This window comes from Orcinus orca, chromosome 14 (genome assembly GCF_937001465.1).
Source record: "Orcinus orca chromosome 14, mOrcOrc1.1, whole genome shotgun sequence".
Lineage (NCBI taxonomy): Eukaryota > Metazoa > Chordata > Mammalia > Artiodactyla > Delphinidae > Orcinus > Orcinus orca.
This window is the reverse complement of record NC_064572.1, coordinates 75,983,058-76,007,406: the sequence shown is the minus strand read 5'-3', so window position 1 is coordinate 76,007,406 and position 24,349 is coordinate 75,983,058. Positions and strand designations below refer to the sequence as shown.

Sequence of the window (24,349 nt, the reverse complement as noted above, 5' to 3'; positions counted from 1 at the left end):
ATGGCTCACGGGCCCAGCCGCTCCGCGGCATGTGGGATCTTCCCGGACCGGGGCACGAACCCGTGTCCCCTGCATCGGCAGGCGGACTCTCAACCACTGCGCCACCAGGGAAGCCCTAAGAGTCAGAGATTTTTAAAAAGGTCCCACTCAGAGAAGTGTCACTTCCTCCTCATCCCTAAAACTCCCTCTCTTATTTCCCCATTTTATACTCCAGTCCCACTTCATTTCCTGTAGGTAACCAATATCATTAGTTTTTTATTTATCTTTCTTATAATCTTTTGCAAAATTTAGTAGTTATCTGTATATTTGCTTAAATTTCTTTATTTCTTACATAAAGGATTGCATGCTCTAGGTATTATTTTGCACTTTACATTTTTCACTTAATAATATATCCTGGAAACAATCTCATAGCAGTTCATAGAGATCTTCCTAATTCTTTTTTACTGATGCATTATACTCCATTTGTGAATGTATCATAATTTATTTTACTACTTTCCTATGTATGGTCATTTAGTTCATTCCCAATATTATGTGATTACAAACAATGCTGAAATAAATAACCAATGGTTGTGTATTTTCATACTGCCGGAGGTGTATTTTAGGGTACATTTCTAGAAGTGGGATTGCTGGGTCAAAAGAACGCAAGTGGGGCTTCCCTGGTGGCGCAGTGGTTGAGAGTCCGCCTGCTGATGCAGGGGCCACGGGTTCGTGCCCCTGTCCGGGAAGATCCTACATGCCGCGGAGTGGCTGGGCCCGTGAGCCATGGCCGCTGAGCCTGCGAGTCCGGAGCCTGTGCTCCACAATGGGAGAGGCCACAACAGTGGGAGGCCCGCTTACCGCAAAATAAAGCAAAAAAAAAAAAGAGTGCAAGTGTATTTTTTTAGGTATTGCCAAATTCTCCTCCAGGAGGGCTGTACTAGTTTGCATTCGAACCAGCAATGTGTTGTCATACTTTAAAATTTTCACCAACGTGATAGATGAGAAATGGTATCTCAGTATTGTTTTAATTTGAATTTCTTAGAAATACTTTTAATGCAGATGGACAAAGGAAGTTGAAGGGAAGCTCAGATGGGCAGGCAAGACCTTCACAAAGAGATAAAATGGAACTTAGGAGTGTCCTAACAAGACTAAAAGTCACCTAAGGAGCCTAGGAAAAGATGACGTTTCTGAAGCACTGGAGAAAGTGAAAAGCATTAATGCAAAGACTGAGGTGACCCACTGCAGATATAAAGGGAAACAGAACATTATCTGTTGTACACCAAGCGTAAGCTAGGTTTAAAAAGACTGACTTGTTTTTACATGCAAGAGAAAAGGTTAATAAAAATTATGCTTAAAACAGACTCAAAATGCTAGAAAAATCTCAGTCTTCAGAAAAACTGTGATCTGAATACCAGCAACAGGAGATGTAAAAGCCACATAGGCCATCAAGAATTAGAAGAGTCTGAATACCCATGGTCCAAGTAGCAGAAGCAGGGTCTGGTGACCCATCTAGGCCACCAAGTCCCTGGTAGGGACTCTGATACCGCTTAAAGCACCAAGAATGAAGAAGAGCCTATGAAATTTTTAAGACTAGGAAAAAAGAATGGTCTTAGAAATGACCAATGATCTTAAGAATGACCAAACCATCAAAGTGAGATTTTTATATGTGGAAAAAAATAACAGAACACCCAGAGAAATCTGTTAGTAAGCATAGAAAAAAATCATATTGCAAAATGAATATAACATGACCCATGACAAATAGGTCTCCAGAATGAGGCTGAACAACAACAGCCCTGGTCAGTAGTGAGGAATCGGTCATCTTAACTTCAGTAAAGTTTCCAATTCTACTTCATACGCCAAAATTTAGACCAGAGATTAAGGAGGGTGTTTTTTTTTTAAACCTAAGAAGTATTTAGAATTAATTTACATTAAGGTACAAATAATAAGTACATGGATAAAATGCAGTCAAAAGTATGAATTCACAGGAAGCTTAAGAGTTGGACTCCGGGAAGTTATCACCGATAAACACAGGTGAGTAGGAGAAAGAAGGAAAATAATTAGGCAAATATATTGTGTTTCTATTATGCTCTAGGCACCACTTAGCCCCTGGAGATATAATGGTAAACAATGGGGAAGTCCCTGCCCTTAGGTTGTCTGGGTAGAGTAGTCATAGTGTAATAAAATTTTTATAGTAATAAATTAAAAAAAAAAAGTATGGTTGGTTAGAGATGGGGACAAGCCCCACAGAGGAGGTGACCCTTGAATTAGAAAGTCTCTTGGGGGAAAGGGTAGGTGTGTGTATTGGAAGATAGTCCAGGCAGAAGGACTAGTACGTGCAAAGGGACAGAGGTACGGTGTATTCATAACAAGTGGTATTTTAAAAGTCACATTGGAATCCAGCAGTGTGAGGCATTTAATATCTCCCTGAAATCAGCATATTTGCAAATAACACAAATAGGGACAGGGAATGAGAATGGCATTTGGAATGATAGGATTAGACTTCAAAAATGACCTTGAAACATCAGAGAGATGAACTGAAACTCACTGCTCCCTTTTCTTGTGCAAGAAAAGTAGTGAGCATAAATACAAAATGCGGAATGGCAGAAAAGGTTAGGACTCCTCCTACAGAGGAGTCCCACTGAACTGTAAGTGGGAAAGTAACCAGCGAGGCAGGGCAGTTCATTTTACAAGAGAGGTTAGGCACTGAAAAACAAACAGTGAGAATAAAGCCAGAGAGAGCCCCTTGGGTTCTAGCATTGGTCCTGCCATGTAATAAACTTCGGACTCTAAGGAAGTCTGTTCAGGTGAACCTCAGTATCCACATCTGTCAAACAAAGGGACAGAACTACCTCTAGAATCCCTTTCTGTTTCACGGTTCTTAAGCCAGTGATATCTGGGAAGGTCAAAGAGCGTTCTGAGCGTCACGAGGTGACCTAAGCTGGAAGTCCTAAGGCAGGGATGGATGGACCTGGAGTCCTGTACGGAACCTGAACTGAAGGCTGGGAGGTGATTTCAAAACTGCCTTCCAGCACCCAAGTGATAGATAATTATAAGGAACAAAATCAGCTGATCTCTATTTCTGGAAAGATGAGAACAAGAAGAGAGAGAACAAAAGAAAATGGAATCAAATTGTAGTGAAGACTGTTAAATAACAGAGTGAATTAGTCCCGGAAGTTATGCGTATGTCTTTCGGGAAAGTCTTCAGAAACAGTCTGTCTGTCCGAGATGATTCTGGACAGGGTCACCAGCTGTGGCTGCAAGCAGTTGGATGAGCCAGATGTCATTTCAGTGCCCTTCCTATCTCTGTGATTCTGCAGTGGTATAATAATATCCATCAATACAGTAATACCAGAGTACCCTATTTATACATTTTGTGTATCTATTAATATGGACAACAGTTCCTTTCTATTTTACTGGTGGAGTTTTGAATACAAATGTGACTTGGCCTCTCGCCATTGCAGCTCTACCGTCAGAGCTAATTGCCTCACAGAAAACTTAAGGAGTCATTTTTCATTATGATGGAAGCAGATGGCATAGTCATGTTATTGATTTGATGATCCTTGCCTGGCTCGCTGAATAAATGGAACTCAGTGTATGGTCACTGCATCCAGACTTCTAGGGCCTTCAAGGTTCAGTTCAAATTATGTCAGACAGCAGGTTCATGGGGCAGAAATCCATTTATTCCTCCAAGGCTTCTAAATGACGATCCCAAGGACCATGCAGACTCTTCAAACCACCTCCTGGGAGTCCTGTGGACCCATTTAGCCTCCCAGCTCGTCAGGAGCTCTTAAGTTCTGCCAGCGCTTTACCTGAACTTGCTGCCCATCAATTGGGGAGGCTGGCCCAACTTAGATGGGTTATGCTAATTTGCAAATAATTAGGTGAATGAAAGGAGGTAAGTCACTCACTTTTCAGAAGGCCGTTAACTCTTTCCCTGAAAGCCCTTAAGCCTTCTGGTCTTAAGGAGTTAATGTAATTATAATCAACGTTTACCTTTTTATAGAATTCAACATTACTACTACTGGTGCTTGTTCCTCCACTGGACCTTTCATTAAGAATAAAGGCATATCAAAGCTCAAAGGCCTTTGGTAGATATGGCAGCATTTTACAGGAAAAGTAGGATCTGAGACTAAATCAGCTAACGGTGTAACATAGAATTTTTATGAAAACTTGAGTGTACTCCCACCGGATTTGCTAAGGGACTACTGGCCCTTTGAACTGGTCCCCAGAAAAATGTTTATGTGAGAAGAAGGAACTCCCAGGGCCCTTGCCCCACATTTTCTTAGCATTTTGTCAGTTTGCTGATAAGGAGACATATTTTCTCAAGTTACTTAATTTCCCTTTTTGGATCTAGGGAGTTCCTTTGTGTTTGCCATTTCTGCCCTGGTGGCAGAACATATGCGGTACTGCCTTCTGGTAAGAAGTGGATTGTTACTAATTTTTTCTGGTTATATTTTGCAACCTGGCATAAACAAACATGAGGGAGGGGTAAAGTCCGTTCCTGCATGAGGGATCCAGAGACCCTGGCTGTGGTCCCTGCTCAGCGTTGACCTGAGACAAGTCTCTCCCCATCTCTGGCTCTTCAGGTTTCCTCTGCAAAATGTGGGATAGAACTAAGTGATTTCTAAGGCCATTTCTAAAGCTCCAAAAATTCTAAAATTCTCTGACACTCAGGATCACCCGCCTATCCTTGCTAAATGCAGGAGGTAGCCTTCTGCCAAATTCCCCTAAACCCATGTTATGCAGGACTACTTAATTCATGACCAGTTAAAAGTAAAATGTTTTACTAACTGGCAGTTTTATATATAGACGATGGTGTTACCTATCAAAAGAAATACGGGGGCGGGGGTGATTTAGCCTTTAGATTTTATTCATACCCACAAAATTCTTATTTTGTTGTTCTGTGGCTTCAAGGGCAGCTTGCTTATTCCGAACAAATCTTGATTTTTTCCCTTTCGCTTCGTAAGTTGATGTGTTGAGTTGCTTACTTTTTGCTATTTTTCTCTTTGACCACAGTAATTATTTACCAGTCAATTCTAGAAATACCTGAAAGGGGTGGCACGTGGGGAGAAGAAAAAGAAAAGAAAAATGTGTTGGCCATGCTTTCAGTGCTGGTGGTCTCATTTTTCATGTCCATAAATTCTGACTTTTTATGTGAGTTTGTTTCTAATTGCTCTATCTTGAAAGTATTTGAGTGGGTTAATTTTTAGGGTATTTCACTCACTTCTGCAGCATGTTCTATTAGCCATGTTCACTATTCTTCAAGTTTGTTGTCTTTATTTTCTTCTTTGTTTCATTTACACATTCATCAATTTCTCTCAATTGACAATAGCACAGAGATAAACTTTAACATCTCAAATGAGAGAACGATGGTCATGCTACTTCACAGTGACACTGTCAGTAAAAGAAAAAGCTTGTGAGTCTGTGCTATCCAAAAAGCACACGGCTAACCAAAAAATCCACCCCTGCATCCCCAGAAAAAGATATGGAAAGAGCACCATGGTGTGAAATTTTCTGGTTTTACATTTTGGCTCCATCACTTATTTACTATGTAGGCAAGTAAGCTCCATGAATTAATTTTCCTCATCTGTGAAATAAAAGTGATAATACATGCCTCATAGGGAAGTGATAATTCAAAGAATAGTAACGAGCATAGAATAGACTGTGTTAATGGTGTATGTTAATGGTAACAGCTACAAGAGCAATTGATACTTTTTATTTGCCAGGTGTGTCTTGTGAGGTTATCTGTCCTGTGTATAAGTAATATGTGGACATTTATTCCACAAGGTTCAATATTATTTTTTGATCATAAAGGGTGGAACTGAGCTGTGCTTTTTCAAATTTAAATAAAATCGTTTTGTAAAAATTATTATCCAAGAAAACAAAGTCCAAATTATAAAAATAGAATAACTTTATGATAGGTTTAGTATATATTACATTGGAAACATAATTTGCTTTATTATTTTGTCTCATCTTTCACTAATATCCTGATTTTCATTGAACCTTAAATCTGAGCAGGTAAGTTTTATAGATATTTTTTATCAAAGGTTCAGTGTTGGGCTTGATTTTAGTCCTTAAGAAATGTAGCTTGACTCCCACATGAATCATGAAAACATAAAATCCATTCTATCAAAGAGTATGGGCCTGAAGTGAAATTTTACCTAGTAAAGTTCACATTTGTGTAGTATATATCTACATATTTCCTACATATTTGTTTGGTGAAGAAGTTCTACCATTTAAGGATAATTAACTTTATTCATTAATTAAATACTTAGCAAGCAACTACTAAGTACCAAGAACTTGTTAGCTACTAGGGATTCAGAGATAAACTAAGATATAACCACTGCCCTCAGGGAGCTTGCTACCTGGGAAGAAAGTTAAGAAAAGTACACAGTGACTTTGATATATGTTAGAAAGCAGTAAAGAAGTGACCCAGCAAATTCTATAGGATTTCAAGGAGAACGAGGTCACATTTGTATGGAGGAAACTGAAAAGGCTTCATGGAAGAAGAAGTGGCATTTGAACTGGGCTTTGAGCACAGGCAGCTGAGAGGGAGAGGTCATTTCAGGAACAGGGAACAATAGTGAACGTGACAAGAACACATATAATATACACTCATGGAATCACAGGGAGAGATACACACGCGGAGTTACAGGCCTAACGGCAATCATAAAGACATTCTACCCAGTCATCTTCCTTACCTCACAGACAAGGAAACTGAGGGTTCAAGAGGTTAAAATAATTGCACAAGGGCCCCAAACTAGCCAGAGGTGCTGTGCAGGTGGGCGCTGGCAAGGACTCTGTGCCTGCTAAACCTGAAAGAAGGTTGGAGAGAGGTCAAGGAGGACCTTACAGCCCAGAGTAGATGTCTGGACTTATTTCATCAGGCAATGAAAAGTCAGCAAAGGTCTGTGAGGAAAGGAGCGGTATGATTCGAACTGTGCTTTCCTTTGGCAGAAGTCCAGGTGAGAGGCAACCAGGGCCTGAGCCAAAAATGGAGGGAGTAAGAATGGCAGGAGGAAGTTGTTCTATCTGCTTCAGGGCTAAAATCTAAAGAGCTTCGTGGTTACTTGGAGGTCAAAGAGGAGAAAGAGAGAAGAAAAAAAGCTAACTCCAAAGTTTCAAACTTGAGTCACTCTGAAATGGACTTTACAAAAACAGTAAAGTCAGGGTAGAAGAGCTAGTCTGGGGAGTAGGGACGGTAACAGGAGAGAGGGGGAAGGAAGAGTGGCTTTATACTGAAACACTATCAAATCCAGTGTTGGCTGGAGACCCGTGCAGTTGGGAGTTATCCTCTGAAAAGCCCCCTAAATGAGCAAAGAGAGCATCACCCTAAAGGGAGAGAGTGGACAGGATGAGAAGTTGGCTAAGGACTAATCCTCAGGGAATGCCTATCGGAACTCAGAGGGCAGAAGAAGCACGTAACGAACAGAGGGGAGGTGCTCTACATGCATTATCTCTAAGTAAATTCTAAGAAGACACCTGTGATAGACTGAGGTAAAGAACACCAGAGGGAGTTTCCAGACGTTGGAGAGGCATGATGGGGAGTATTCAACAAACACTACAGAGACGTGATGACAAGTGAGAACTGAGGAAAGGGCGTTTTAATGACTACGTTTGCCATTTTGTTACTACTATGGAAAGATATTAAAGCTTAGCAATTGTACATCAGTGTTATTTCACCTCTTTCTCATAACACTGTCTACTCTTTATTCATAAAACAACATTTTATAATTATGGGTTTATTTGCATGATTATTTTTTCATGTTTATCTCCATGTAGGCTCTAAAATCTATGGGGGCAGGAATTCTGTTTTGTTCACCACCATATATCCAGTGCCTGACATGTAGCAGATACTTTTAAATATTTCTAGAATGAATAAAGGTAACAAATGAAGATTCATAATAACTATATTTTGGATAGAAGATAAAATTAGCTCCTACTGTTGATTTTGTTTACTTTTAATATCAGGGTTGTTTTTTTTTATTTGACACAAAGTCGTATTATTAACAATAATCTCAGACATTTGTTCTTATCTCTGTCATTTCCTGGGCTCTCTTTCCTAATTTTGTAGCTTGTTTTGCCATGAGTGCCCACTTTTTCTTTCTTTTTATGAAGACCCATATGTTGGATGTAAACAATATTTGAATTTGCGCTTAAAAGGTCACTAACATGACAGATTTTTATAATGAAGTTTTGATACAATTCAGTAGTTTTATTTCTTATTCCAGCCACCTCAAAAAAAGAGAGTGCTAAGATTAGATCAACAGGTGTGTTTCTACAAGTGTGAAGGTATTGTGGCAGAGTTATGGAAAGAAAACAGAGTCCTAAGGGACAGGAAACTCCAGAAGGTTCTGAAAAATGCAAATTAGCTTTAAAAAACTGGCTTCAGAGGCATGAGTACTGCACTGAGAGCCAGCAGACCTGGAGTCTGTTCCCAATTCATCTCTGAGATTGTAGAGACCCTCTACCTCTCATTGGTGCTATGAGATTTCTTTTACTTATTTCTAAAGTGGGGCAATGTGAACGATCTACATCTTCTAAACATGCTGAGAAGATTGAGAACTAACCTTTATTAATAAAATTATTAAGAATTTTTTAAAAATTTAAGGATCCGGGACTTCCTTGTGGTGCAGTGGTTAAGAATCCTCCTGCCAATGCAGGGGACATGTGTTCGAGCCCTGGTTCTGGAAGATTCCACATGCTGTGGAGCAACTAAGCCCGTGCGCCACAACTACTGAGCCTGCGCTCTACAGCCCGCAAGCCACAATTACTGAGCCCGCGTGCCACAACTACTGAAGCCCGCGCACCTAGAGCCTGTGCTCTGCAACAAGAAAAGCCACCCTGAAATGCAACAAAGAGTAGCCCCCACTCGCCCCAACTAGAGAAAGCCCGTGTACAGCAATGAAGACCCAAAGCAGCCAAAAACTAAATAAATAAAATAAATTAATTTAAAAGAAGAAATGGACTAAAATTATTTTAAAAAATTAAGGATCGGTGCTAATTATTTTTATTCACTAACAAGCAATATACATAGGAATACAGCTTCTTAACTGGTCCTGAGCAGCTGGAAAGGTAAGGTACTACTTAGAAACAAGTTATTTGCTCTTCCTACCCCAAACTGGTATGACTTAGCATAATCTATAGTAGAACTGTACAACAGGAGTAGAGTGAAATCCATCTTAGGATTTCCTAGCCCAATCCAGTCATTTTATACATGAGAAACTACGACCCAGAGATGAAAAGACTTGGCGACAGTTAGCTGGTGGCAGAGCTGGCTCTACAGCTTGGGACTTGGGACTCCAAGTCCATAACTCACACATACAAGGCGAAGTTCTCTTCCTATAACTACATGCCCCAAGTTGCTATTACACAACGGAGTCATACGTTCATTAGCAGATGTGTCATGGCACGTGCACCTTTGCATTTTACCAAATTTCTGGAGTTAAATCACTAGGAAAGGTAAATATATCCTTCTTGCCCCCTTAAGTCCAATGCTTAGCAGAACACTCCAGGTCCTTCCTCTTTGATCTGAATGTAAAGCTTTTTCTGGAATATGGGCTATCCCGAGTACCCCTGTATCTTTATCCAGAGAAGCACAGCGATGAGGGAGAGTCTCACAGCCTGAGGATCTAGATGGCCCTGAATCTGAATTCTGGTTCACTCACTCACTGGCTGTATTGGTCCTCGGACAAGTCATTTAATCTCTCTTGAGTTTACAGATTTTTTTTTTAATCTGTAAAAGTGGGATAATAATAGCTACTTTTCAGGTTCATTAAGAGGGTTAAAAGAATTAGTGCATGTAAAGAACCTGCTTCAGTGCTCAGAATTACTAGTTCTTGTTTTCCTCTTTTCATTTGACTAAACCAAAGTTCTCTTTTTGTCATTATTATTACCCATGACATGTGGGTAGACTATCATTTTTAAACATCGTACAATATTTCTAGATTTTTCAAAATAATCTGGTCATCCTGCCAAAACTTCTAAACCTAAAGAAAAAAGTTTCAAAATCTTAGACTTTCCAGCAGTTTCTGTTTGTTTTGTTTTGTTTTTTTGCCAAACATAAGGCAAGATCAGGGCAAAGTTCTACATTTAGGTGAAGCACTTATCTCCCTTTTGGCAGTGGACATCTGGGCCACCGGATTTTGAATCCAGTGAGAAAAGTTAATCCGCTTTGTATTACTAAGAATCCATAAACTATGAAATCCATAATCCTTCATCACAAAGTGACACAATCATGATCATTTTCAGTTTATGCTTTTGAAGAGCTCTATTTACTTTGTTCACATTTCATCTTAATGTGACTCTAAAATGCTTGGGGACCTTGCTGTCCAAGGTGATTGGAGACACGCAGCAGGGTTACTTGATATGCCCTGTTTTTACGAGGACGTCAGTCTTCCAACCACTTTGAGGCAGAAGAGAAGTGGCTGTGTACATATATCAACAGCAGAAATCCCACTTTAGCCCAAGACAGTCTGGCATTGCTGGCAGTGGTTGCTCACAGAAAATACAGGAATGAAGGAGCAGGTTTACAGGGCTGGGGAGCAGGGAACCTAATTAGCCCAGCTCCAGGAGTGCCAAAAAGCCTATTTAATATTTTTTGCTTTTACTCTCCTAAGCTACCTAGAGGGAGAATTGCTCATAAACATCTAAATTCATTACATGGAAAAAAAAAAAAAAAGAAGAAGAAGAAGGGAAAGATTACTGCATGGGGTAATTTAAAGGATGAATCTGCAGTTTCTCTTTTGACCTCTGCTAAGATGAGAGCCATGGAAGGGAACTTCACACATTTTAGACAGACATTAAAGGGCTATGTCTGATTATTACTTGCTAAATATTACTGAAATATATGCTGGTAGAAAGAGAATAAAGTCCAAAGACAATGCCATATTTTGAATTAAAAAAAAAAAAAACCCACTATTTGCTACTTAAAAGAGATGGCCAGAACTAGGCCCTGCTTGTTTCCGAATCACTTATTTGTTAGTGCTGGCATTCAGGTTCTGAGAGAAAACCACCACGCTCATGGGATGCTTCCATCTTCTCCATACCCCCAAACTCATCCTTCTCTTAAATGCTTTCATTCATAGTCGTGAAGAGTGCATTATGAAAAGCATCACTCGACATTTAGGAAGCTACATTTCAAAAAAGGGCCTGATAAAAAAAATTAGAAACTGTGCAAAGTATTGCAAGAGAACTTCTAATCTAATAATTAATGCTTATTCCTCATTGAATAGATACACTCACATTAGGAGACATAAATAGCCCAAGAGCCAAGAGAAGACTCTGGGCGCCCTGTCCTTCACACAGTGGGGATGGGGTCAGGGGTCTGTCCATGGAGCTACTCCACTACCTCCTTCTTTTTTTTTTTTTTTTTTTTTTTTTGCGGTACGTGGGCCTCTCACTGTTGTGGCCTCTCCCGTTGCGGAGCAAAGGCTCCGGACGCGCAGGCTCAGCGGCCATGCCTCACGGGCCCAGCCGCTCCATGGCACGTGGGATCCTCCCGGACTGGGGCACGAACCCGTGTCCCCCGCATCGGCAGGCGGACTCTCTGAGCCACCAGGGAAGCCCAGTACCTCCTTCTTAACTCCCCTAACCTCTAACCCTGCACCAACGCTGGAGGAGGCTCTTCAGCACATAAGGCTCCTAGCTGTGCAATTTGAGAATCAATGAATGGATTCTAGTTCAATTGCTCATTTTATTGTTGTTCACTGAGTCTCATAGACAGAAGTGGTTGCTCAAGGTCATGTTTCCCAGGTCTCCTATCATTATCATAATCATCAAGAACATTTATGAACTGCTTTCTAAACACAGGGCACTGTGATAAGCATAGGCACACAGATGGACTTCCTGTAAAGATATGAGATAAGCCAAACTCTAGCAATGAGATAACCAATGTCAATATTTCCCTCCCGAGAACCAATATGGTTCCCAAACTATCACTGGAAGGCATTTCCTCTCAAATATTGGATGATACTATGTTAAGTTTTAATTGACTGGGTACACACCAAATATCTTGATGAAAAGTGAAAAAATAAGCCATTTCGTTTGTATACTGGTGTCAGCATTTGCCTTGTTTAGGGAAAACATAGATGTGAGCATTAGAAAATTCCTCTCTATAGGCACTGCCTTTACTTTCCCCCAGTAAAGTCAAGAGTTTTCAAAAACTTTTATTGTTTCCCACATCTTACCATAAAGAATTTCAAACATACAGCAAAGTGGAAAGAATTTTAAAATGGACTCCAGTATTGCCATCACCTAGATTCTATCATTAACATTTGCTTTACTTGCTTTATGACATATCTGTCGTTCTACTCATCCTACTATCCATCCATCAATAACATTATGTCCTTGATGCATTTCAAAGTAGACTGCAGACAGAAGACAATGCTTTACTTTGAAGGAGCAGAATCAATGACTCTTCCTCTTCCTACTCCTATAAAGTTAGCTAGAGAAATTGTATTAGTTTTTTTTAAACAAAGAACAAACTCATCCTGAATTATTCACACAGATATTCAACATAGTTCGATCTACAGTCACCGCAAAAAGTGTTGTGAATGAACTCAAGGTTTTGCCTACTTGTGTGAACCCTGGGGACATTTTCAGTACTCCTCCAAATGTTTGGCTTTGTGAAGACACAGGCTGTAGATTATAGAGAAATAAGCTCTCTGCTATAGATCATCAGGAAAAATTACCTGGAATGTTAGTAATAAGTATTTTTTGTTGTTGCTTTTCTCTTTACTGTAATGTTTTTCCAATAATTCCTTGAGTATAGAAATACAGAGATTTATATACACCAAGTCTCTCATTTATAAAGTGAGTTTTATAATACCTATGGCACAGGCTTGTCGTAAGGATCAAATGTGAAAAATAGGAAACACTATGCACGTCTAATTTACCATTACCATTAGTAATTGCAGTGCATCTGTAATAAAACACAGCTGAGGTAATGGTCCACACTGCTATTTGGCTTTTTCAAATCAGTCAAAAAGATTTCAAAGGTTAAAGGGACAGCGTATTGGCAGTCGCCTTCACTCTGCCCATCAGTACATCATCTTGTCAAGGATCTAGAAGAACCTTGGTGTATATCACACAGACTTGTTTTCATTAGTAAAGTGTTTGTATTGGAAATCATCCCAGCTTTGAAACAATACTTCCATTAGCTGGGCACAGTACCTACAATTATCCATCTTATCTGACCAGTGCCAAGCTATTCTATTTACTGCATCCCATTTACCTTGGTTGTTCTGAAAGGAGAAAAGTGAGGCATTGGCTCAACATATGAGAAGGTTTGTTTCATTGAATAAACATCTACAAATGAACTTTGGGTAGAAAATCCTGCAACAAGATGTCATCAGGTACCATAAATGACAAGTCTAAAGGTGATGGAATTCCTCTGTCCCTGTATGGGAAAAATTCCGTTACATAAATATCTTAAAATTTATAAGGTATAAAGTAGTGTGGCTTCCATTTTTGTGTCTCGTTGGACACAAATCAAGAAAGTGAGGAGCAAGGTCAAAGCTAACTAGGGAACTAAGGAAAGAAAACTAAGCAGGGAGCTGAGTTTATCATCAACTACTGTTGAGAACCTGCCAGATCTCTGGCACGTTCTTTTATCCTTAAGGGGAACTGAAGAGAAAGATTTGAAATCACTCTGACCCTCAAAAAGCATCCATTTCACCGAGAGTCCTTTAAAGAAAACAATCGGGAGAAAGAATAATCATAAATTGTAAGCAGATGGAAGAGGATATGCACAAAGAGAGAAATAAGCGTGGTTTGTGATTTAGTTACAAGTTATACTCAACACGGGGCATGTTTACAATGTGGACAACTGTCGAAGCAATGAGAAGATCTCTAAGAGGATACACAGAGTTACCTCGAATTCAAAATATACTTTTTATGCAGGAAAAGGAGAATCAGAGGAAAAGGCTGGCTGTGCTCAAGTGAAGGAGAGGGTCCTTGGGTCCATGAACCGCACCTGTCCGGTGCTGACAGCAAGAACTTATCTTCAATATTCCAGGATGGTTGCAGCAAGCTTTTATCCTCCGATGCCGCAAAACATTCCAAACATGTAAGTAAGTTCCCTAATTAGATTCCATATTTATGAAACAAGCTTCTAATCGTATTTCTAATTTGGCATCCCATATGACACACATACTGGGAGAAAAGAAGCTGCCCAAAAGGGTCACTTTGCCCTGCTAGTGAGATTACTCATTGCAATGACAACAAATTGAAGTGTGTCCGTACGTACATACAGGTGTTATGTTATACACAAATACACACATATATTCAACACGTATTTTTTAAGAGAAACACTTGCAAATCTGAATTTATAGCAAGGCAGATATCTAGATATTTGGGTAGAAGTTTGTATTCTAATAAAATGTTACCATGCTGTAAATCAGAACCTTGTAAATGTCTTTATTGTGCTATCTGGTAGTATTGTTTACTTCTTCTGTTCCGTCTGCATGTTTTGCTTAACTGCTGATGGTGCCTCATTCATCTTACCTGACTGCCCTGGGGGAGGGGCACCTGATGATCCTCGTGGTAGACAGAGAAACACAGTCAGAACCGCCGCTCTGTTCCCAGCACATGGTTCAATGGCTATTGGTTTGGGTGCTCCCTGAAAGAGAAAACCCATTCTAAATTTGCACAGTTTACACAACACTGCTATCTTACTTTTTTCCTACTATGCTTCAGGCAGCTAAAATGTTTATTCCTAGTAGTTGAAGGCACACCATTTCTCATTTTTTAATAGTTCAGTTGAATATTTTATTGCAGTAATACGTAGTTTTTTTGTAATGGTGGTCGTTTACATTTAGAAGACATTTTTCTTGGGGCATTATATATTAGCACATATTTTTGCAATTTTTGAAAAGTACTCATTGCTTTGTTCTATTTTTATCTTGTTTTTTTTTTTTCCCTAATAGATTTTATTTTTTAAAGAAGTCTTAGGTTTACAGCAAAATTAAAAGGAAGCTACGGAGATTTTCCATAAACCCACTGCCCCCATGCATGCACAGCCTCCCCTATCATTAACATCCCCCATCAGAGTGGCACTTGTGTACAAGCTGAGGAACCAACACTGACACATCTCTACCACCCGGAATACATAGTTTACATTAGAGTTCACTCCTGGTGTTGTACATTCTATGGGCTTGTCAAATGTATAATGACATGTATTTTTCATTATAGTACCATATAGAGTAGTTTTCCTGCCCTAAAAATCCTTTGTGTTCTGCCTATTCATCCCTCGTCCCACCCCCAACCCCTGGAAACCACTGATCTTTTGACTGTCCCCATAGTTTTGCTTTTCCCAGAATGTCGTATAGTTGAAATCATATAGTATTTAGCTTTTTCAGATTGAATTATTTCACTTAAAAATATGCATTTAATGTTCCTCCGTGTCTTTTTTTTAATTGGAGTATAATTGCTTTACGATGTTGTGTTAGTTTCTGCTGCCCAATGAAGTGAATCAGCTCTATGTATACATATATCCCTTCCCTCCCTCGGACCTCCCTCCCCCTACCCCCATCCCACCCATCTAGGTCATCACAGAGCACTGAGCTGAGCTCCCTGTGCTATACAGCAGGTTCCCACTAGCCACCTATTTTACACACGGTAATGTGTTTATGTCAAACCTAATCTCCCAATTCATCCCACCCTCCCCTTCCTCCCATGTCCACAAGTCCGTTCTCTACGTCTGCGTTTCTATTCCTGCCCTGCAAATAGGTTCATCTGTACTAACTTTTTACTGTCCCTGTAGTTTTGCCTTTTCCAGAATGTCATATAGTTGAAATCATATTGTACTCAGCTTTTTCAGGTTGACTTATTTCACTTAAAAATATGCATTTAATGTTCCTCCATGTCTTTTCGTTGTTTGACAGCTCATTCATTTTTAGTGCTCCATAATATTCCGTTGTCTGGATGTACCACAGTTTAGTTATCCATTCAGCTACTGAAGGACATCTTGATTGCTTCCAAATTTTGGCAATGATGAATAAAGCTGCTATAAACATTGCGTGGACATGAATTCTCGACTCCTTTGGGTGAATATTAAGGAGCATGATTGCTGCTGGATCATATGGTACCATGTGTCATTTTAACACGAAATCCTGGCACACTGTAGATGTACAACAGGCCTACATTTGAACAAATGAATGCATTTTTTTAAAGGATTTCTTTTGATGTGGACCATTTTAAAAGCCTTTTTTGAATTTGTTACAATGAAACTGTTTTGGCGTTTTGGCCACGAGGTATGTGGGATCTTAGCTCCCTGATCAGGGATCAAACCCACACACCCTGCATTGGAAGGCGAAGTCTTAACCACTGAACCACCAGGGGAAGTCCCTGAATGCATTTTAGTATATTTGATATTTGATATGTCGTCTGTGAGCCACCAAGTTATGCAATTTCTGTTGCTTTTTCGCAACTGTTTCCTCTCACCAATGATAACAGTTTATCTAATCAAATTATCACAATCCAAAATAGTCCGTTGACATATCTTTTAAATATTTTTTTCTAGTTTTATTGAGCTATAATTGACATACAGCAAGGCACACCTTTAATATCATTTCAGTGAAATACATATGTAATAATCACCCACCAATGCATTTGTATAAATAATATGACTTTAGAAATAAAGTAGAGTAAATGAATATATGATAATGATTATAACGGTAATGCTAATATGTTATTAAATACTATGGATTAGGTATTCAAAATGCTTTACATATATTAACTTATTTAAATCTTACAACAACCCTGTAAGATGAGAACATGAAAGCAAGAAGTTAAAAGAACTTGCTCAAATTCACACAACTAGGAAGTAGCAGGGCTGGGATTTATACTCAGGTAGGCTGCTTCCTGAGTCCACGTTCTTAGCAACACAATGCAGTTTATCGTATTGTGAATGTACAAAAAAATCATGCGCACACACACACAAACATAAACACACGTGCAAGCACATGTGTGTGAACATACACAATCCAGGCACACACATGTGAACAGAAACACAAAGAGAATTAAGGTTTAAATACAACGTCACCTTTGAAACAATAGGAACATCATTTGGCTGAGGAATGGTGGTTTTGGCTATTTCACTCAAAAAGTGCAGGCGAGACATGGTTGACTTAAAGTAACATCTATACATAAAGGCAAAATTAAATGGAAGAGAAAATACCACTACTTTAATGATTAGAACAAATGATTCGTTTAGTCTTTTTTTTTTTTACTGATGTTTGAATTTTTCAGAAGGAATACAGACATATGTAGTCATCCACCTAGAATATTTTAGAATATTGCCATTTCCAGAAAGTTTAATGAGGCATTAAAGATAAAATATGTTCCCTTTCATTTAAAACTTAGACTGAAATTTCTGGTGACAACGGATTTACGCTGTTATAAAGGATTTCTCCTTTATAGCAGCATAAATCTCATGTTTTAAAATTATCCTCATACAGATACATTTTGGGAATTTTGAACATAAAGGTGAAAGTAGCCATGGTAGTAGAAGGGCATAAAAATCTTCCAAGAAAATGCTGTAAGCAATGTTGCAATACTTGTATCAAGTTACAAGATCTATGGTTTTCCCCTTTAAAGCTTACATTTAATTTAACAGACTTATTTTTGAAAATGTTAAGCCAGAATCAGCATAAGTACATAGATATTCTCCAATGATGTAAATATTTAGAGAATAGGCTTGTCATATTCCAAGGCTAAAAGAAAAACACTATGAATGTTTTGAATCGTATTTCTAGGCTACTAAAATTTATCCTAATTTAATAAATGCAAAGTATATGTAAAGGTCAATTGGTTAAAATATACTAAAGGAAAATAAAATGAATTCAGGTTTAAATGATGGCAATATATTAGAAATACCCAAATCCCTTTTAATATACCTAAGAAATAATTTATCATTTCTACCATCAGGCAAGGTTTTCTTTGTTATTTTATTCGTAAGAGCTCAATGGCACTACTCAAAATATACAAAGCCACGTTAAAATACTTGATTATAAAACTCAGAAAAGAAGAATTTCATGATTACAACAAAACAACACAAACAAAACAAAACCACCAGTTGAGAAACAGCGGTTCTTGGTTTACGAGATTTAGAAAAACAAGACACAATGTGAGAGTACATCTGTTGATGAATAGCTAACATTTATTAAGTGCTTACGATATGCCTCGTGCATATCGTGTGTTGTCAGGCTACCTTTCCTGCTGCTTTTAACACTAGAAGAAAAGGTTTTAAACATCAAATGCTGATGCCAAAAGCACCAATTGAAAGAAAAATTAGTAAAAAATAACTAAGTTTCAAGTAGAAAATGGCTTAATTATTTAATACTTTAAACTGAAGAGAGTCAGCAATGGATAGAGTATAGTAAGATATGTTGACCATGGGAAAGGAATTATGTTTGCATAAAAGCCACTTCTGTAATATCTTCTTTAATATAATTCTCTCACTCTTAATTCTACTGCTATTGCACAGAAAACATTCAAAAATTTCATTATATTGATAAGCTATATGAAACGAGATTATAATCCTATTCTGAAATCAAACTGGCTTACAACTTTGTCTATTTTTAGCTATAAAATTTTCATAAAAGGATATTAGCAAAAATATGAATTATTCATTATGATAAAAATATTAGTGACTAGCACAGCTCTTTGACACTTCTGGCAGGAATTCATATAATTTAAAAAATTATTTCCAAAGACTGTGGCAAATATCACTTTCAATAAAGTATTTTAAATAAAAAAGAAAAACACTTCATAGCACTTGAATTTTGCAAGAGAAAATAGCAACCCCCCATGAATGATATTTCTGATACCTTGAGGTTTGTCAGTTGTTTAGCAATAAATACATAACCATGAATCAAAATCATTTCACAATGACATAACATGTTCACTGAACTGTGCAATTTATCATGTATTTTCCATGGCTGCCTTTGAAAGAGATAAGGCATGGGTTTGTTTGCCCACAGCACTCAGCAAATGTGATTTACTTCTAGGCATTTTCATATTTGTTGTACCGAAAGAAGCTGGCGTTAGACCGTGCCAGAAAATATCACTGACAGTCATGTAATTAGCAGTCCTTGTTCATTAAGCACACGGAGCTTTTACAAAAGACTCGTTTTGTTCACACCAGTGTTTTTCAACCTATTGTACTTATATCTTCAAGTTCTTGTTTTTTTGGAGCAACAATTCTATGTTAAACTCTTTTCATTTTTCAGCTATTAAAGACAAGCAAATTACCAGAGAAGCTCCTGGAATCGTAAGGATTTTCAAGATTACAGTTCTTAAAACTCATAATAACATGTCCTAAAAAAGGGAGGCCACTATCTGAACCTGGGATCTAGCCTGGGAAACTGCTGCTATAAGAACCACTGGATGTGTTGAAGATACCAACAGGCAAAGCTGGCTACTTGCTCCTTCCTCCACTGGCCTTCTCAAAGAGTGAGTGAAGTAGTAGGCGGGTGACACTGGAAACTGACCCCAGCAGCTAAGGATTTAAGAGAATTATCTGATGTCCTTGGACTAGTCATTGCAATTTAAGTAGGGTTTTAGTTCAATGCTCTAGAACTCCAAAGATTAGAAGGATGTTATTTCCCTTCTCAAAAAACTTTCAGAACTATGGAAAAGAATCTGAAAAACAGTATATATATATACACACACACACATATATATAACTGAATCATTTTACTGTACACCTGAAACTTTTTAAATCAACTATACTTCATTAAAAAATAAAATGAAACAGAAAGCAAAACTTTCAGTACTGCCTCAGTAGGGCTTGCAAACTCAAATCTCTTCAAGGAACAGCTAACATTTCTTAAGTGCTTACAACATGCCTTATGCTATGCCAAATGCTTATGTGGGTTTAATTCTACCACAAGAGGTAGGGGCTATTCCCATTTCATAATTTGTGAAACTGAAGCTCAGAGTTTAAATAACATAACTAAGGTTGCAGACCTAATAGGTGACCAAACCAGGATTTGGAAAACTATAGTCTATTTTCTGAGCTTGTATGACTAACCGTTATGCATACTGTCTATAATAGGTAAGAAGACTGCCTTAACTTGTAGAATAAGACAATAAAAAGCGGTCGGTACCACAGTGAGCTGAAAAGTACAATTATTATTATTTTAAAACATTAAATCTCAAAAATTTTGCTGCCAAAAAAACATGCCTATGTGTCAAAACGGGCTGAGAGCTGCCACTTTGTAAAATGGAGTCCAAGAGGTCATTTCAGGGTTGCCAGGCTCTTGTGTCTCCCCACTCATCAAACTTTAGCTTTTATTCTGCACAAGCTCCATGTTTTAGTCAATGTTAAGTGCTCACTCTTTAACGTCTGTGCCCAGGGTTTCCAGAATCTGTTCCTTCCTTCCTTCATAATATTCCTACTGTCCAGGAGATCCTTCCTATAGGCCTCTAACTTTCCTAAAATTATATATCCCTCAAAGCCAACTCACCCATGAAGCTTTCCCTGGTCTGAGGTATTTAGTTTCTCCCTCCTTAGTTCTTTAATTGTTACGGCCCTTTTCATTTTCCACCTTGAGTGACACTTGGGCAACTGCCCTGTCTTCCCACTGGAACAAGCTCCTTGAGGGCAGGTCCAGTTTCTTATTCATGTCTATTGGCCCTGTACTTACTTCTTCTCTTTGAAAAGCCTAAGTATGGCACCTGTGTTACCTTTTGGGGACTGATGTTTCCCAGTCTTTTACTATAGGTATTGATGTAATTGTTGTATTAGATGACAACATAGGAATCTATTAGATTCCTACTCTTCCAAGGCAGGTGTCATATTGGATTCCTTTTTGCCTTACCTATAGTATCTAATGGAGTGCATTTTACACATGGTAAGTGAACGAGTAAATGAAAGAATAAATGCAACTGTCACATGGTGAGATAACAGGGAGGTATGACTCAGTTTCTACCCACTCATCAAACGTATGAGTGGGTAGAAACTGATTTAAATTAAATTATGGATATTAAAGGGATAAAATAAAACACTGAAAAATAATATCAGCCAACATTTATTGAGTACTTCCTAGGAACCAGGAGCTGTGCTAAGCACTTAATAGGCATTATTGTGTTATTTTCTATTTTATACAGATGAGGGAATTGAAATTCAGAGAGGTCAGATAATATTCTCTGGGTAACACAGCTAGTGAGTGGCAGATCCAGGATTGGAACCCAGGTCTGTTTGATTCTAGTATCTTTATTCTTAACCACTATACAATACTGCTAAAAAGTATAGCTTAAGAAGCCAAGGAGTCTCTCATTCTCTCAGCTTGACTATTAATAGGAGGAATATAAAAATTATATGCGTATACTTGCCCCATTTCTGAGCAGGGTCCAGAACACTTGAGTTCTAGGACCAGTTCTGCCAGTATCTAGTTGTGTGATCCTGGGCATATTACTGAATCAGTTTTCCCAACTGGGAAATGAACAAGTAGGCTGGATGATTTTAGGATCTCTTCAACATTCTGTGACTATGATTTATGGACAACCTCCAGAATGTGTGACGTAACAATATCTAACACTTAGTCTAAGTACAGTGAAATTTGAAATTTCCAATCCTTAGTAATTTTTTTCCTGTTCAAGTACTTTAAATGACACATCTAATTTTTAAAGCACATTATTATACCATATGATGAATACATCACATAATACTAAGTGGCCACCACTGCATGCCAAAAAAGCAATTAGAAAATTGAATCAAGGAATTGAGGATTAATGTGGATATGTTATACCTGTCAGCAGTAATAAGTGTTTTGACAAGGACAGAATAAAGTCTGACAGTATACACAAATACTAATCTGATATATGAGTGAAATGTTAAAAATGCAAACAACTGCACATTAATCACTCTAACATTTCCCTATTAGAACACTTTTAATGCTATTCTTATCAGAATCCACTTATAATTAAAAATGAGTCTTTTTCAACAGCTTGCAGAAGTTGGTATTTGCAGTGTAATGACTGCTTATATTGATATAAAATTTAGTTTTTAGTCACATTAGTAAAATAGAATTAATTTGCTGAACATTGAATTAAGTCAGCCTGATGATTTGGCTCACAGCTGATGAACTGTGTTGATTCTATAGATCAGCAAATACCAAGACTCCAGATCTCAGAAGCAGATTCTCTGATTTTGTTGTTTAGATTTGGGAAGAAAACCAAAAGTGAAAATCATATTCTCTCCTTATTTACCATTTGTATGAAATGATAAAGGGAGAAACACATTAGCTAGCTTTACTCGCTAGGAGAATAATTCATATTAATAAAAGAAATTAAGCTGATGGACACTCTCAAAACCAGGGTTAAACTGCATTAGAAGAAAATTCAAAGAGAATAAAGTATTACATGTGGGAATAGGTAAAGGAATAAAACATAATATTCGCAGAATTAGTATGCTGCTCCGGCAGTTTCAAGGTATTTCTATCGTAAACTTAATTTTCATATTGTACCAAATATTTTTTCCTTTGTTGAAATGTCTCTACTTTCATTCTCTGCTCAAAATCTCTCACTACACACATATGCACACACACGCGCACACACACTCACACACACACTCATATACACACATATTCAAGGTTTATATCTATAGTAAAATATATAGTTTAACTGAGTTTTGCTGTTATTTTAATTGTGTGGCATTGAGTTGGGGAGTGAAGAGGCTGGATTGTGATAGCAGTTATTTTGCCACCTATTTTTTCACAGGTATTTAGGTCCCAGAAGATGAGGATATTATCTCTTTTTGAGATATTATATAATCATGCTCTGCCCCTGAGTTGGTCAATACAGATGCATGTTAATAGGGGATGACTTCGAACAGATTATCTTTAAAAGTTGATTCCTGATAGTATTTTTCAAAAATCTGAAATAGATTATCAAGTAATTGCCATAATTAGATTTTTTACAACCTGTAATTTTCTCCATAGCTCTGTGCAGAGAGCAACCTAACCATTATATTTCATACACTCATTTCAAAATTGGGACCGTCCTTTTTGACCTCAAAAAATACTGCTAAGTACGAGAGACAAATGTGCCTGCCAAATCAACTGACTTCCCATCTCGCTTCAGCCCACCCTGTGCTCTTGGTCATTTCATCCACCCAGACTACTTGCCAATGTCTACCATTTCTGCAAGATCCAGCTCAAAACTCTCAGTCGGCAAGAAGCCACCCCAGGTCGTCCTAGGCTACACCAGGACCTCCTCACTTTATTCCATCTCAATAATCAGGAGTAAGTTATTTTTCCTGTTGCGGCCATTGAGAGCAAGTGTAATGTAGTGATTAAGAGAACAACCTTTAGCAACCACTGCCTGGGTTCAAATCACATAAGCTCTCTGTACCTCAAGTTTCTCAGCTGTAAAATGGAGCTAACAACACCTTCCTCATAGTGTTGTTATGAGGATTAAACGTTATATATTATGTACATATAGGATGTATATTATATACAGATATAATATACATATAGAATATATGTATTTTATGTATCTGTATGTGTATATATATACACATACCCACATAGGTATATATATCACAGTACTTGGTAAAGTCAGCTATTACTATTATTATGCTATTCTTCCCAGTTCCCACTTTGCTTTAGAATTATTTTCTGTTCCACTAAAGAATATGCTCAACTCAAAAGTAAGCTATTTGAAGGCAGGTACCATATTTTTAAAAGTTCTGTTAATGGTGTGCAATTAATTAATTAAGAAATTAAGCCTCCAAGGGAGAATTTTATTGACGGCTTATAGGGTGGGAAAAATCTGATCTCAATGCCAAGTTTTCTCATTTTTGTTCTCTGCTTTTATCAAGGAGTCTGATCCGACGGTGAACATTATGTGCTACACAGAGTAAACTTTTCCTGGCACCTAAGCTGTGTGATCGATGAGTATTTCATGGATAAATGAATATTTGATTTTTCTTTTCCAAATTGTGCACAAGGGAAATCTCTACATGTTGTGACAAAAAGTTATAAAGAGGAGCTTCATCTATAGCAGATGGATATAAGCCAGCAGGAAAGTTAGAAAATCAGAATCTTGGTATCACCCTCCATGTTGGTCCTTTCCAAAACACATTACATCATAAATGCAAAATGTGACCTTAGTCATGCTGCTGATAGATCAATTCAATTTAAAACGTAAATGTGTTAGGCCCCCTGCTGGCAACTGGGGGTATAGCGCTACACAGGCACAGTGCCTGCCCTGGTAAAGCTGCCATCAGGGCAGTCAGGCTGAGGGCAACTAAGACGACGTCAGAGCTAAATGTGCTCACAGAGTTATGCACGGAGCCCTGGGGGCGGGAGTGGAAGGAGGGGGAGGGAAGAGTCATTCTCTTGGGGAAGGACGTTCCCTTGCT

At 38.2% G+C, this 24,349-nt stretch overlaps 1 protein-coding gene across 1 annotated transcript in view; it reads right to left on the bottom strand.

Annotated features, from left to right (window-relative positions):
• ATRNL1 (attractin like 1) overlaps positions 1–24,349 on the bottom strand; it is a 706,327-nt gene that overhangs the window by 121,323 nt on the left and 560,655 nt on the right. The window contains exon 28 of the mRNA XM_049697035.1: positions 14,485–14,599. Within this exon, the coding sequence (XP_049552992.1) occupies positions 14,485–14,599 (115 nt within the window). The remainder of the gene's footprint in view (positions 1–14,484; positions 14,600–24,349) is intronic.